Below are 13,980 nucleotides of genomic sequence, written 5' to 3'. Positions count from 1 at the left end.
AGTTACTAGCGTAGGTTTGTACTTTTCAAGTGTCTCATCTACTCTATACTTGATTGTGAAGACCCACTTGTAGCTCGCTGATTTATTTCCTTTTGGTAAATCCATAATCTCCCAAGTATTATTCTTTTCCAGGGCTCGCATTTCAACATTTATAACATTCTTCCAAGTCTTACAGTTTAAAGTCTCTGATAATGTTATGGGAATGGATATTGTGTTTATGTTTGCAAGGAAACTTCTATGAGATAGAGAGCATCATTTAAATGATACAAAATGAGATATTGGTTATAAGGGATGTTTTGTGCACTATTTGGTTCCTCTCCTGAGTGCTATGGGCAAATCAATGCAGTCAAATGATCAATGTTAGAAGGAGAGCTGAGAGATATTAGCTCATTTTCAAAAGTTAGGTCTAATGATTGGTTCAGCCTTAGTTTAGGTTCTAGATTTGTCATTCTTAAGTAAATCTGTGAAAATCAATTGTCAATACTGGCCTTTCCCCTTTCTGTTTATGAACCAGGTTGTAGGAAAGGCTCGTGTTCATAGGTTTATGAAGAAGACTCAAGTTAAAGTTTAAGGGATGATAACTATAAATCAAGAAGGAAAAATCATTCTTATCTTCCATGATTGATGTTTCTCTTTAAAGATAAGGTTGGGTAAAATAGGTTTCGATTTCAACAAAGGTAACATCCGCTAAAAAAGAGAGTTTTTTAGTTAGTCAATGATAGCATTTGTACCATTTATGTGTTAAAGATGACACACTTAGCAGCTCTAAGATCCAATTTCTCTCCATTAAGGCTTTGAACATGAGCAAATGAACACACTCGAATATCTTAGAGGTAAGATGGTTTGTTGTATGAAGACTTGGATAAAATTGTGACAAGATTGCCATGGGACTTTGAAAATTTAACACTTAATGTTGAGCCAACTTGCTCATATTAATTAAGTTTTGATGATTAACAAAAATATTTTTATGATATAAATATTTTCTCTTACTCATACAAAAAGTAAATTTATTTTGAATTAAAGGAGAATTATTTTTAGACATATTTTCTCTTACTCATACAAAAAGTAAATTTATTTTGAATTAAAAAAGATTGCTTTTAGACATGTTTTTTTTGTTTTAATCATTTATGTCTCAAAAGCTTATATTTGAATTTTTAAATCTTGATTTCTCATGCAAAAAGTAAATTTATTTTGAATTAAAGGTGAGATATGTTTTCTTATTGTTTGAGAAAGTCTAAACATTTTTTGAATTTCAAACTTCATATTAACCATTTCTTTAGTGGCTAAAATGTTTATAAATACCCCCAAACTCATTTTTTGAGCATCCAAGTACTTCTATTGCATATCCAAACCACCTGAAATCTCTCAAATGCTTTCAAGAAAAGCATCTAAGCAATCCAAAGCTCTCGAAATATTATTGCACATCCACCAAAGAGCCACAAGACAAGAGAAGAAAAGTTATTCAAGTTTTTACGACAAATCCGAACTTCTCCATTTAAGGTTACAGATTTATTTATTTATTTAAATATTATTGTCTTATATAATTTGTTCTTAATTGCTTATTTGTGTTTAAGTGTGGATAAATTATTTGTAACATTTAAATTACTATTGTGGATTGTATAGGTTTTCTAGAATCATTAAAATCTAGGTGAATCTAGTTTTCAAGGTAAGATAGGAAGAAAACCTTGGTATTATGGTTGCCCAGAACCCATTGTAATATAGGTGTATATATAGTTTTCAAAGTGAGATAGTGTGGAAACCTTAGTAAAATTATTTTAGTGAAACCCCAAAGGTGGTTAGATCTTGGGAGAGTGGACTAGGTGTGTGTGAAGACATCGAACCACTATAAATTGTGTTGTGTCTCATTGTATTTATTTTTGTTATATTTTGTGATTTACATTTATTATTAATCTCAAATATAATTTATTATATTTTTCAATAAAATCATTAATCAAGAATATTTATTAAAATTGATAAAAAATTTAATCACTCAATTCACGCATCCTCTTGAGTGGTCATACCCTAAAGGACCAACACTTAAAATGGTAATTGGTTTATGACGTGTGGACCGTTTCCCCCAAAAAAATGTTTTGGTACTTTTTTTTTAAAATAACAATGCTCGAATAGTATCTAAGAGATGGCTATTTTTTCTTCCTGCAACTCCATTATATTGAGGAATAGAAACATAAGATGACTTATTAATAACCTTCGATGGATGGAAATATGTGGAAAATGTTTGGTTGAAATAATCATTTGCATTATTTGATCTAAATCAATTTGTCCCCTTAAATTGGTTTTATGTCATGGAAAAGAAAATGGGAAGGAGGGAAGGAGGTCACGCATATCAAATTTAGATTTAATTATTGTATAATCATTAATAAATGAAACAAACCAACGTACCTCAAAAACATTTGGAATCGTAGATAGATCCCATATATCACTATGAATCAACTCAAAAAGAAAATGACTTCTTTTATTACGGACAAGAAAACAACACGTCTGTGTTTTGCAAGTTCACAGACCTCATAATAAAATTGTCTAGTATCTAGTTCATTAAACAAAGGAAACATAATCTTAAGAGTTGAAAAAGAATGGTGTCCTAGCCTATAATGGTGGAACATTTGCCAACTGTTGGTTTCTCAAATTTCTCAAGATAGTATAAACCATCATGTTCTTTAGCGTGTCCAATCATCATTCCCAAATCCTGGTCCTAAAACAAACAAGAAGATGGCAAAAAAAATTGACTTTACAATTCACATCATTGGACAATTTGGATACTAATAAAGGATTGGTGGACAGTTTAGGCAGATAAAAGACATTCTTTAGAGTAAGTTTATGACTGATTTTTATCTCTCCTATCTTAGCTATTGTGATCAAGGAACCGTCAATAGTGACAATTTTCCTATTGCTAGAACACAATGAGTATGAGTGGAAAAATTGAGATGAATGAGTCATATGGTTAGTGGTTCTGGAATAAATGATCCATGAGTCTTTAAAGGATGTATTCAAGGGATTTAAAGCATGAGAGATTGAAAATTTACCTAAGTGCATTAACGAGAAGTTACTTGAAAATGACGATTTTTCAAAAGTACTTAAGAAATGTCTCAACCTCTCAATCTTTTCCTTATTGAACTCTTTTTGTTCTTAGGTCTATTCTTCCACTTGCAATGCCGCCATATTAGCTTACCCTAGCTTCGTTACTGTTGTCTGCCTTTGTTTCCCCACTCCTTGCTTGAAGATGGTTTACCATTTAGCCTTTAACACATCTCCCAAGTATGTCTTGACTTCTTCCAGAAGGTGCACCATAGGTTATCACGGTTGTTACTACCTACAAACTTGGAGACTATTTTCCTATTCTCCCCATTGTTTAGTCATCCTTAAGTCCACGACCTCCTCTATTAGCCACCATTATTGAGGGTTCAATTGGTTTAGGTTCTAGCATTTCACCCTATCTACTTTCCTCAGCTAGTATAATCGAAACAACTTTATCTAGTTAGGGTAAATCATCTTTTCCTAGGATTTGAACCTTTACTTGATTGTACTCCACTTTGAGGCTCGATAGGAAGTCGTAGGTTCGATCCTTCTTTATGAAAGCCTTCAACGTTGCTACACCATCATTGTTTTTCATCTCAATGACCTGGTAGTGATCCATGTCTTGCCACAGTCATTTTAGGAGATTGGCATACTTTATAACAGTCGTATTCCCCTATTTTGTTGAAGTTATTTTAATCTTCAACTTAGATTTGGGTTGCATCCTTAACCTTCAAGTAGGTATGTTATGGACTTCTTAACATCTTTTGTTGTTGGTAGAAACATGCAGGTGTCATTGATTTCAAGCGCCATAGAACTCCAAAGTCATGTAATTATCATGGAATCTTTTTCATCTCATGCTGCATCACTTGGATCTTCCTTCCTCGGTTTGATCCAATGATATGACTAATCTTCCTTTTCCCTTTTAAAATGGTCTAGATTAAATGGGACCATTTTAGGTAAATTCTTCTCATTCAATTGATAGGCATCGTTGATTTGTTGCAATACTCCCGACAATCAAATCCCTAAGCGTACTAGTGTTTCTCCTATACCATGGGAATTGACCTCGCCTTTGGTGGTAGACATATTTGGTTAAAAGAAATGAATGAGGGGATGAGTTATCAAGAATTTGGAAGACGATTACTGCCAAGAACATGTGTGGCAACACTAGACTCTATTGCAGCAATGAAGGCTGCCGATGATGGGGCTATTGGTAACGATAGTAGAGGTTGTCGATGACAATAGATCTATTGATAATGAAGGCTCGAGAAAGAAAGTCCTAGGTTTCTAATATAGGCTTTGATATCATGTGAAAAATTATGGTAGAATTTTATGTGTTCTATTCATTGAATCAATAGAATATATACACAGTAGATGCTTACATGGATATGGAAATAAATCTCCTAAACTCCTAATTGGGGTATTCATCTATTTACAGTAAGATAGATATAATCATGACTTAATTACAATCTTAATTCCCTATAAAATATTGACTAATTACATCTTATTGCCTACCTTGATTCCTGACAACCACATATATAAACTTCCCTCAAAAAAGGTTAAACCCTAATCACGTAGGAGAGTACTATAGTTTTGACCTCCAAATCAACCTCTGGGGGTTAGATTGCTCTGTTTTTTCCCCACTAAGTAGTTGTTGCAAGTGCAGTTTGAATGATTGAAAAACAATCTTAATCTTCAAGTCCCTAAATGGATACAGAAAGAGCATGAATACGATTGGTTAAAATGGGATGATATCTAACAAAACTAATTCCAAGCTAGAATAATTCCTCAACACACAAAGTGAGAATACTGCAAAACTTCATCTCTGAATGATAAATTAAATTCCATTTACATGTTTTAATAAATATCTAAATAAATCATATATCCATATCTTTCAATCATGAATCTCCATACTTTGTTTTAAATTGGGGGATTTTTGTTGGATTTTCCTAGTGTGTGAGTGTAAGTGTGTGTGTGGGTGGTTGTCCCACATTGGTTGTGTAAAGAGGTGAGAGTGGGTATTTATACTCCTCCCTCACACCTGGGTTTGGGCCCTAAGGGGCACCCAGATTTTGTGAGCGGGCGAACCCCTTGGCCCTCGCGCGCGCCGCCACCGCCGTCCGTCCGGTCGGGTCATATAGATATATTTTTTACATAAAGAAAATCTAAAATTAAATTATTTTCTTAATTTTATTTTTCCATCTTCTAGAAGTGGCTCTGGGTACCCGAAGTGGCGTCCTTTATTTAAGTCGCTGGTCTGTTCGTCTCCCCCAATCGTCGGACATTCAAGCCAGCGATCAATGCCCGACTTGAATGTTGCGTCGCCTCGGTGCTCTCGTTCCAGCCTATAAAAGGATGGATGTTCCTCGAGTTCAAGGCATCCGAGTTGCAGTGTCTGCCTTCCTTTTTCTTTTGCGTTCAATCACAGAGAGCAAAGTCTTCCTCGAGTTCTGCCAGATCCGGTCGATTGTGGTCGTCGTTCGCTGGAGATAGACCGTTGAAGCCTGCGTTGACAGTCGCTGTAGCCTGCCAGTGACCGGAGCAGGGCGCATCTATCTTCAGGCCAGCGCATCCCTGCGTGCCTCGGTCGTTCCATCATCTTTTTGCCATTGTCGAAAGCTGGGTTTGAGTTCCTAATCCTGTTGCTACTTTCAGAATATATTGTCATGGGTTGACTGTTTATTGCTATCGAAAACTCCATATATATATATTTCGTTTCTGTGCTGGTGTGCTATTGGGGATTTTGACTCTGGGGAGCTTCTACATAATTGTTGATCTTGTTGGTTGTTGCTACTGTCTCTACAATCTGTATTTATTTTCCTCTACGGTTCTAACAATTTTAAGCGGGATTAATTAAAAATTCATTTACTTTTGTATCAATGATGCCCAATAAGTACAGCAAATTGAGCAATGTAGTGCCTCTTACTTAGATCTTCCTCTGTTTGCTTTAAAGGATCAAACGTCAAACATAGAGACAGCAGCATTGAGTTTAATGTGATAATTCTTTTGAAAACATTGATTTTGAAATGAAGAGTGATTCAAGAGTACTATCTCTATCTAATTTTTCCTCAGAAAGATTTGCCAATATAAGCTCAAAAGAATGCAATTAAGGTTCAGCCCAAAGATTTTGAATGCTTTTCTCACTGTTATGTTTATCATCTTGCCCAAAAGTTTATGCCTTGTTTATAGATCTTTAAGGCTTCGTCAGTTTGGCTATGCGGTTTGACTGCTTTTAAGCTGTATTAATAGCTTATAAGTTATTAATGATATTTTACTCTTGTGTTTAGTTTTGATGATGAAAAATTTCAAATGTATTTTTTTTTCAATTAAAGCATATGGTTTGGAAACAAAAATCAATTTCAAAGTGCTTTGTTAAAATGATCTATGATCTTTTATATTAGTTGGAGATTAGCATTAACAAGTTTTAAGATCTAAAAAGAATCTCCTTGAAATCGTTGGTCAAAACAATTCTAAGGCAAAAGACCAACTAGAACATGTTTTTGAAAGTGTGTTCATTTTAGAAAACTATCTCTTGGTATTTTGATATCTAATATCTCTTGGAAATGAAATGGTTTTGATAAATGTCTATATGAATGGTTTTTGATAAATGACTATATGAAAATCAATTTCTACTATGTGGATTATATGAATGAGAAAATGAATTTTTAGTATATAAGCTTTGAAGCAAGATATGAAAACTTATAGAAGAAATATTGAGTATGGTTGAGAGTGATTTGAAAAACTTGCTTGTTGAGAGTGATTTGTTTCAAAATATACTTTTGATAATCTCAACTTGCTTTAAAGATAATCAAAATGAGTTTTTAAAGAATCGAATAAGGATGTTTTGAAAATTCAAGTTTTTCTAAAGAATAGTTGACTATCGGGATCATTCTGTTGACTATGCTTCAAAATAGTCGACTATTTTTGATGTTCTGTCGACTATTTAAGCATCTGTCGACTATTTTAGCATCTGTCGACTATCGAGTAAAAATAGTCGACTATGCCTTCTGATCTGTCGACTATTTTTGTTCATAAATTTCAAAAATTTCTTCATATCTCAGCATTTATCGACTATTGAAATGTGTCTGTCGACTATTGAAATTTTGTGTTATAAAATAGTCGACTATTCGTTTTGTCTGTCGACTATTTCTTGCTTTAGTTGTAAAAATAGTCAACTATATATTTCTTCTGTCGACTATTTCTTTTTGCAGAAAGCTCCAACGGCTATTTTTTCAAATCCCAACGGCTCCAAACGGCTATATTTCTCTTCAACTTCGTGGGACACTTATATATACATGTCATAGATGATCAAGAGGAGGCCAATGGATGGGAACGAGTTGATCTAAAGAGTTCAAAGCATTTTTACTCGAAGCTTACAATCTTTGCACTTTCACTGTTGTATTTTCTATCCAAGGCTTTGTTGTTCTATCATTGTAAATTTATTATTAAGCCTTGTTTTCATTATGAGAGAACTTATAACTAAGAGTGTTAACTCTTAGCTTCTCTCTTTCATTTATATCGTTCTTATTTTCCTAGCTTTGTACTAGAAGACTTGCTTGTTGAAGCAAGTGGCTGTAATTCCTAGCTAGGTGCTAGAGGGCTTGCTTGTATAAGCAAGAGGTTGTAATTCCTAGTCTTGGACTAGAGGACCTACTTGGTTTAAGTAGGGGGTTTTAGTTGATGATTTGAAAAATCCTTAGTGAGGAGCTAAGGTAGTAGATTAGGCTTGGGTTAAGCCGAACCACTATAAATCCTTTGTGTTCTTCTCTTGTGCTTGTGGTTTTATTTCATTTATTATTTCAAGCAATTCAATAATCCTCACTTGCATCGAATTTTCTATCAAAAGGATTTCAAAGTTCTATCAAAGATTTTTAAAATAACCAATTCACCCCCCCTCTTGGTGTGTGCCATAGAACCTACCTGTTCTAACAATTAAGAAAAGCTATTAGAGTGTTTGGATGCATTTAAGAGCGTTTACGCTGGGTAGCTTAAACGCTACTCTAACAGCATTTGAAGAAAGCCACATTGGGCCAGCTTTTGCAAAAGCTTTATTCTTTAAAAGTTGAGTTGGTCGATTCATTTACGAATTTACCCTTATATATTCTTCCTATTTCCAATCCATACCACCATCTTCTTCATCCTCTGCAACGACATTCCCCCACCGCCAGACCTTCTCCAACAGCCATAGTCATGTCGTCCGCTACGATCGCCCTCGTCGTCACCCCAGGTATCCTCGTCACTCGTCGTCCAACACCCTTGTTGTCGCCGTCGTCGTCGCCCCAGCTTGTCGTCCGTCGTCCATCGCCCGGGCCTGTCGTCCGCCGTCGCCGTGGCCTCCATCGCCGCCTTCTCTCGTGATCGCCGTCACCCCCATCTGCCAATCTCGTTGCCTTCATCTACCAATCTCATTGTCTCCATTGTTGGTTCACTGTGTATGTGTATATATATATATAACATATATTATATATAGTTAAATATGTATGTATACATGTTAACATATATATTATAAATATTAATGTATGTTATGTTAATATATTTAATTTTTTGTATTAAAATTTAATATATTTTTAATTTTGTTCCTATTATTGAGCAATATGTCTATTTTAGTCTTTTTTGTCAAATTCTGATAACTTATCAATTTTTACAAACCAAACACATAAATATTCACTGATATCTTAAAAGTATATCTATCCAAATACGTTATCCGCTTAAACGTTACTCAATTTAAACGCTATCAACTACTTAAACGATGCTAAAAAAAAGTTTAGCCAAACTAGCCCTAAAGATTATAAGTATTTGAGAGCTTAAAAATGAACCAGAAGTATGGTTTTAGCTTATCTTTTGGTTAAAGAAAGCTTATAAACTCTTCACAGTCTAATATTTTTCCTTGTTTTGTAAAGTTGAAAGAACTTATAGTTTACATAGTTTGTAAACTCTTTCAACGATGCTTTCTAAAAGCTGGTACTAGGGAGTAGCTTTTTCTGAGACAGCTCATAAACTAGCAAAAAAGCTCTTGGTGACTAGTAAAAGATTAAAATGCCGTTCTTGGAATATAAAATTTCCAAATAAGCTCTATAATGCAAGAGCTTAAATTACATATAGGAGCTTTAACCTCCAGAAGAGCTTATTTAATAGGATTTTTTGGTCTTTTATTTGGTCAAGACAGCTATTTTAAAATAGCTTATAATTAAGCTCTAGAAAACTGTTAAGAGGACCAACATTTGAAACAATTTTGGATTCAAAGTTTGGCACTCTTTCTCTGTTCAGTCAACTGAGATTTTTTAAAGTGACCAGAAGTCTTCTTTCTACCAAGACAAAAAATAAAAAAAAATGGTCTCCTTCCACAAAAATAATTTCTTTGAGGTTCTAATTCAATATTTTCTTCTGAAGTTAGTGTTTTGTAACAACATATATAATTATTATAAATACGAACATGAAATAATAAGGAATAAGGAATTTGAAAATGAATTAATTTTTAAATATACTTAACTTGTCATTGATGAATCTTCGTATAAAATAGAATCTCATGTATTATTAGTATTCGTTGAGAAGATTTTTATTTATTTATTTTTGTATATAATCATATAGTATAGGCATTAAGACATAATAGTAACGAAAATTGAATCATATAAAATATAATCTCCATTGTTATTAATATAATTCGTTGAGTAGATTTTTATTTAATTTTTTTATATATATAATCATATAAGCATTAAGACCAAATTTTAATGAGAATTGAATCATATAAAATGAAATCTCCCGTATTATTAATATTAACTGAGCAGATTTTTATTTAGTTTTTTTTGTATAGAATCATATAAGTATTAAGATCCATTATTAATGAGAATTGAATACTATATAAAACATCATTTACGTGATTGTTTAGGGTTTAGTGTGACTGGAAATATATACAAAGGAATAAGTTAGTGCAAGGATCAAGAAAATTTAGAAAATTGAAAATACGAAAGAAATCGAATAACTCCTTTCCAATATCAATGGCGGTTTCAAATAGGAAGTACACAAGGCTCAAATCTGATACCTGACACATCCTTTAGGCAACAACATAGAATTGGACCACCAACTTTTGAACAACTCAATTCCTAAATCGACCTCTCATAAAAAAATCCAATCCTTTACACAGAGTAGAGTCCATAAAGAAAAAGTAATATCACATAAATAAAGGAGGTTTCGGTGAACACTAGCAAGGAGCGAAAGAGAGGGAGAGCCAAGAATCGATCAAGATGGCGGACGCATGAAGTTTTAGTTGGATACGAGAGACGAAAGGGATAGCCAAGAAGTTGTAAACAACAAAACAAGAAGGTTAGGATTTTAGGCGTCGTGCGTATCTTTGAGGTCCAAGAAGGACTCTAGTTATATAGAGATAATTAGATTTAGATTAAAGAAATGAGGAATTATGTTTCCTTTTTTGAGCAAATGGGCCAAGCCCATCTTAACTCCAAAATAAAAGTTAATCAGCTTATAGTTTGGCTTTTAATTCTAGGTAGTTAATAAGTGGTGTTGGATTTAGAATTTCTTCAATCACGAGTTAAAATCTATGAAGATTAATTCTGCCTGATTAAATTGTCATTGCCTTTGAGTTTATTAGAAAACGTAAACCAACATTTAGGATTTAAAATTTAAATATATAAAAAATCTAAAATGAATTCCCTATGGTGAAGTGATGTGATAAAGGTCAAAGTTTTAATTGTTTATGGTGTCGCCAGGTATCATTCAATTCAACCAAAATACACGTGAGAGTGAACTGCCCGATTTGATCCTTCAGAAATGATTATATGACTCCTTACGTGTAAAACACAACTTTTCTTATCTTGCAATTTAGGTGAGAATATGGCTCCCCAACACACAATATTCAAGACTGACTGCAGATGATGATTACATGTGAACGAAAAAATATTGTGTTCAAAAGATTCCGATTCTCGTTATAGTTAGTACCCACAAATGCAACAAAGGATTGGGTTCTCTGAATCATTTTGTCAAAGACTTGGTAGATTTCATAAGAACAGCACAGCCGAGAGAACATTATTATATTTATATCATCAGCAAACACATCTTATTCTTATTCACTAACAGAAGGATATATATATATATGTATATATTCATGGGTGATGCTGCTTCTGGGTATATATATAATCAAGATGAGCAGCCAGAGTCCTCCTCATCAAGCACTCTTCCTTCTCCACTTCTTCGCAGCTGTCTTCGCCGGCATCAACCTCAGTACCCTGTAGTATTAATTCAACCAGAAGGTTTATTCATCGAGAAAACAGTAAAAAGGAAAAGCAAAGACGACGGGAAGAAGGAACACCCACTTTGAGTTGGGCTTTCGCCATCGCCATGGGACGAGCAGCTGCATGCGAAAGCATGGGCGAGAGAAGGAGGGCAAGGAGGAAGAGGGTGGTGACGAACTTGGACATTGTTCGTTGTTGGGTATGTGTTGGTTGCTGTTTGGACGGCCGGAAAATGCAGAATGGAAAGGGCGAGAGTGAAGAGAGGAGACAGGTGGATGAATTGATTTTGTAGACAGATATAGGCGATCAGATATGGGCGAATCTTAACTCTCCAGGGCTTTAGAAGGAAAGTAGAGGATAAGATTTCATATTCCCAGGAATCAAATCAAGCTACATTCCTTGGAGTATTGATTATTTCCAATTTCCTCCCACATTTTGTTCTGGTGCTTTGCACCATCGGCTACTTAGCCTGTGTCTCAACTCCATCACCGTCCATCACGTGATATTGTTGACGTTTCGTGACTTTAGTTGTGATCTCAGGGCCGTAGGTTTTGTGCTGTTAATTTATATCTTTTTGTCGATTTTTATAAAAGTTGATATTATTTATTTTAAGTTAAAATTATATATTTTTGTGTCACACAATATTAATTAAATTAAAATAAAAAAATTCATTTATTTAATGATTGATTTTGAATAAATTATTCAAAATTTTAACTGCGTATTTTTGCTATTTTTTTTTAAATATATTTAATGCTTGATTTTGAGTAATGGTTGAAAATTTGATTAATTTAATGCATGGATGGAAAAGGAATGTTATTTGAGCAATTTAGGCAATTAGTACTCCCAATTTCCTGATTTTGAGAAACAATACAAGACTTTCTTAAGGTATCACTTTTCTCCTGTTCCTAGAAGAAGACTATCAATTTTTTTAAATACCAAAAATGCCCTTTTCACTTGTCTATTCTCTTTAAAATTATAAAAAATAAAAATATATAAATAAATAATTACCAATCATGATGAACAATGTCGCCAAAGTGAAAGAATCAAAAGAACCTAAATTGGTGGAGACTCCAAATTGCTAGGTTTCATTAGTTGAGGCTCTATTGATAAAATTCAATAATTTAGATTCTTTTAAGATAAATTTATCGTTAGTTCCTGTGGTGAGACAAATAAAAAGATGTAGAGAGAGAAAGATACATATACAAATTTAAAGGGTTTGATTGGTCCTTTATAACCCTATTGATGATAATAAAGTTGTAGAAATCCCATCACCTATAAGGTTAAAAAATACTCTCATCATCAATGGGGTTATTGAGAGAAATATGGAGATAGAAAGGGTGTTGAGTGAGAGGGAGATCCCATCAAAAATAGGTTTTTTTGTCAACCCTATTGCTAATGGTGTTTCTATGATCCCATCATCGTCGACGTAAGTAGGTGGAGAGAGATTAAAATCAATGGTAAGGTTTTCGTCAACAATATTAACGTTGATAGAGTGGTAGAAACCCCATTGCCTAAAGAAATCAGAGACAACCTTATTGTCAAGGAGAAAGTTAGCAAATAAAGAGTTATCAAAATTGTCAAACAATGGTTAGTGAAATTGTTCGATGCTTAGGGCACTGTTAGAGAGACTGATCAAGTTTGACTTTGTTGCTGAATCGAATAAGAAAGAAGGAAAACAAAACCATAACTATGCTTTGACGACAACGAGAAAGATTGATGAGAGAAGGATGACGGTCACAATTAAATTCATTTATTTAGCAATTCTTTTATGTTATCTTTGGAATTATAGAAGTAAAATCTTGTCTAATAATGTCAAATCCTTATTGGACAATTTCCAAGAAATCCACATTTAGCAAATCTTCTAATTGATTGCATTCTAATAGTTGCAAATCTTCTTGTCATTTGTCAATCTTGTAAATCAGCCCCTATAAATTAGCTTATACTCTTGTATATATGTATATATGTCTTAATTTGTATCAATGAAATTATTAATGTCAAATGGGTTTAAAGTTGAGTTCATCAATGTAAAATATAGCCTCACTTGGCCGGCCCATGAACACGCTCAGAATGGGCCATGGGCCAGGCAGGGTCGGCCTTGTTTGCTAGGCTAGCGAACCTAAAATGGGCCTTGTTTGTGTTTTAATATAGTTTTAGAATTAATTTTAAAAATTATATTTATTTGTTTAATGAATAGAATATAAAAATATTTTTAAAAATACAAATTTTGTTTTTAAAATAAAAAATTTAAGAATATTTTAAGAGTTAGAAGTTAAAAGTTGGTTGCGTTCTCTTTATTATTTTCAACTTGTTTTGAGCTTTTTATTTTTCAAAACATTGAAAACACATTCTCTTTATTGTTGTCAAAAACATATTTCTGAAAATAAAAAGAATTTTTGTAAAAAAAATCCAAAACAACATTGTACACTTTCTCTTTGTGGTGTTCCACCCCTTGCTTGTTTTTGGTCCAAAAATAAGATTCTTAATGATAGTTGATTGTATTTACTGATTTTTGCAATAATAGCTTGGTTTACAACAAACTTAACTGCATTTTATATGTTTCAGATTTATTTACTTATTTTTGAAAGACATTTAAATGTTCATTTTCAAAATTACAGTGGCAAAAAAAATACCTCGTTCTACTTAATCTCTCTATGGGGTAAAGAAGGGTCGAAAATAATTAAAAAAAATGTTCATTTATTAACCT

General features: G+C 33.3%; 1 protein-coding gene across 1 annotated transcript; it reads right to left on the bottom strand.

The window, feature by feature from the left end:
* Nucleotides 1-10,990: 10,990 nt before the first annotated feature.
* Nucleotides 10,991-11,605, bottom strand: LOC127808336 (phytosulfokines 5-like). Its single transcript, XM_052346841.1, has 2 exons — nt 11,358-11,605; nt 10,991-11,270 (listed from the first exon to the last, which is right to left on the bottom strand). Exons 1-2 carry the CDS (start codon nt 11,460-11,462, stop codon nt 11,148-11,150), a joined length of 228 nt encoding a protein of 75 aa, XP_052202801.1. The 5' UTR covers nt 11,463-11,605; the 3' UTR covers nt 10,991-11,147.
* Between the last annotated feature and the right edge of the window lie 2,375 nt (nt 11,606-13,980).

The sequence above is a fragment of the Diospyros lotus genome, chromosome 8 (assembly GCF_014633365.1).
Source record: "Diospyros lotus cultivar Yz01 chromosome 8, ASM1463336v1, whole genome shotgun sequence".
Lineage (NCBI taxonomy): Eukaryota > Viridiplantae > Streptophyta > Magnoliopsida > Ericales > Ebenaceae > Diospyros > Diospyros lotus.
The sequence above is the reverse complement of the archived record's forward strand: the minus strand, read 5'-3'. Positions and strand labels throughout refer to the sequence as shown.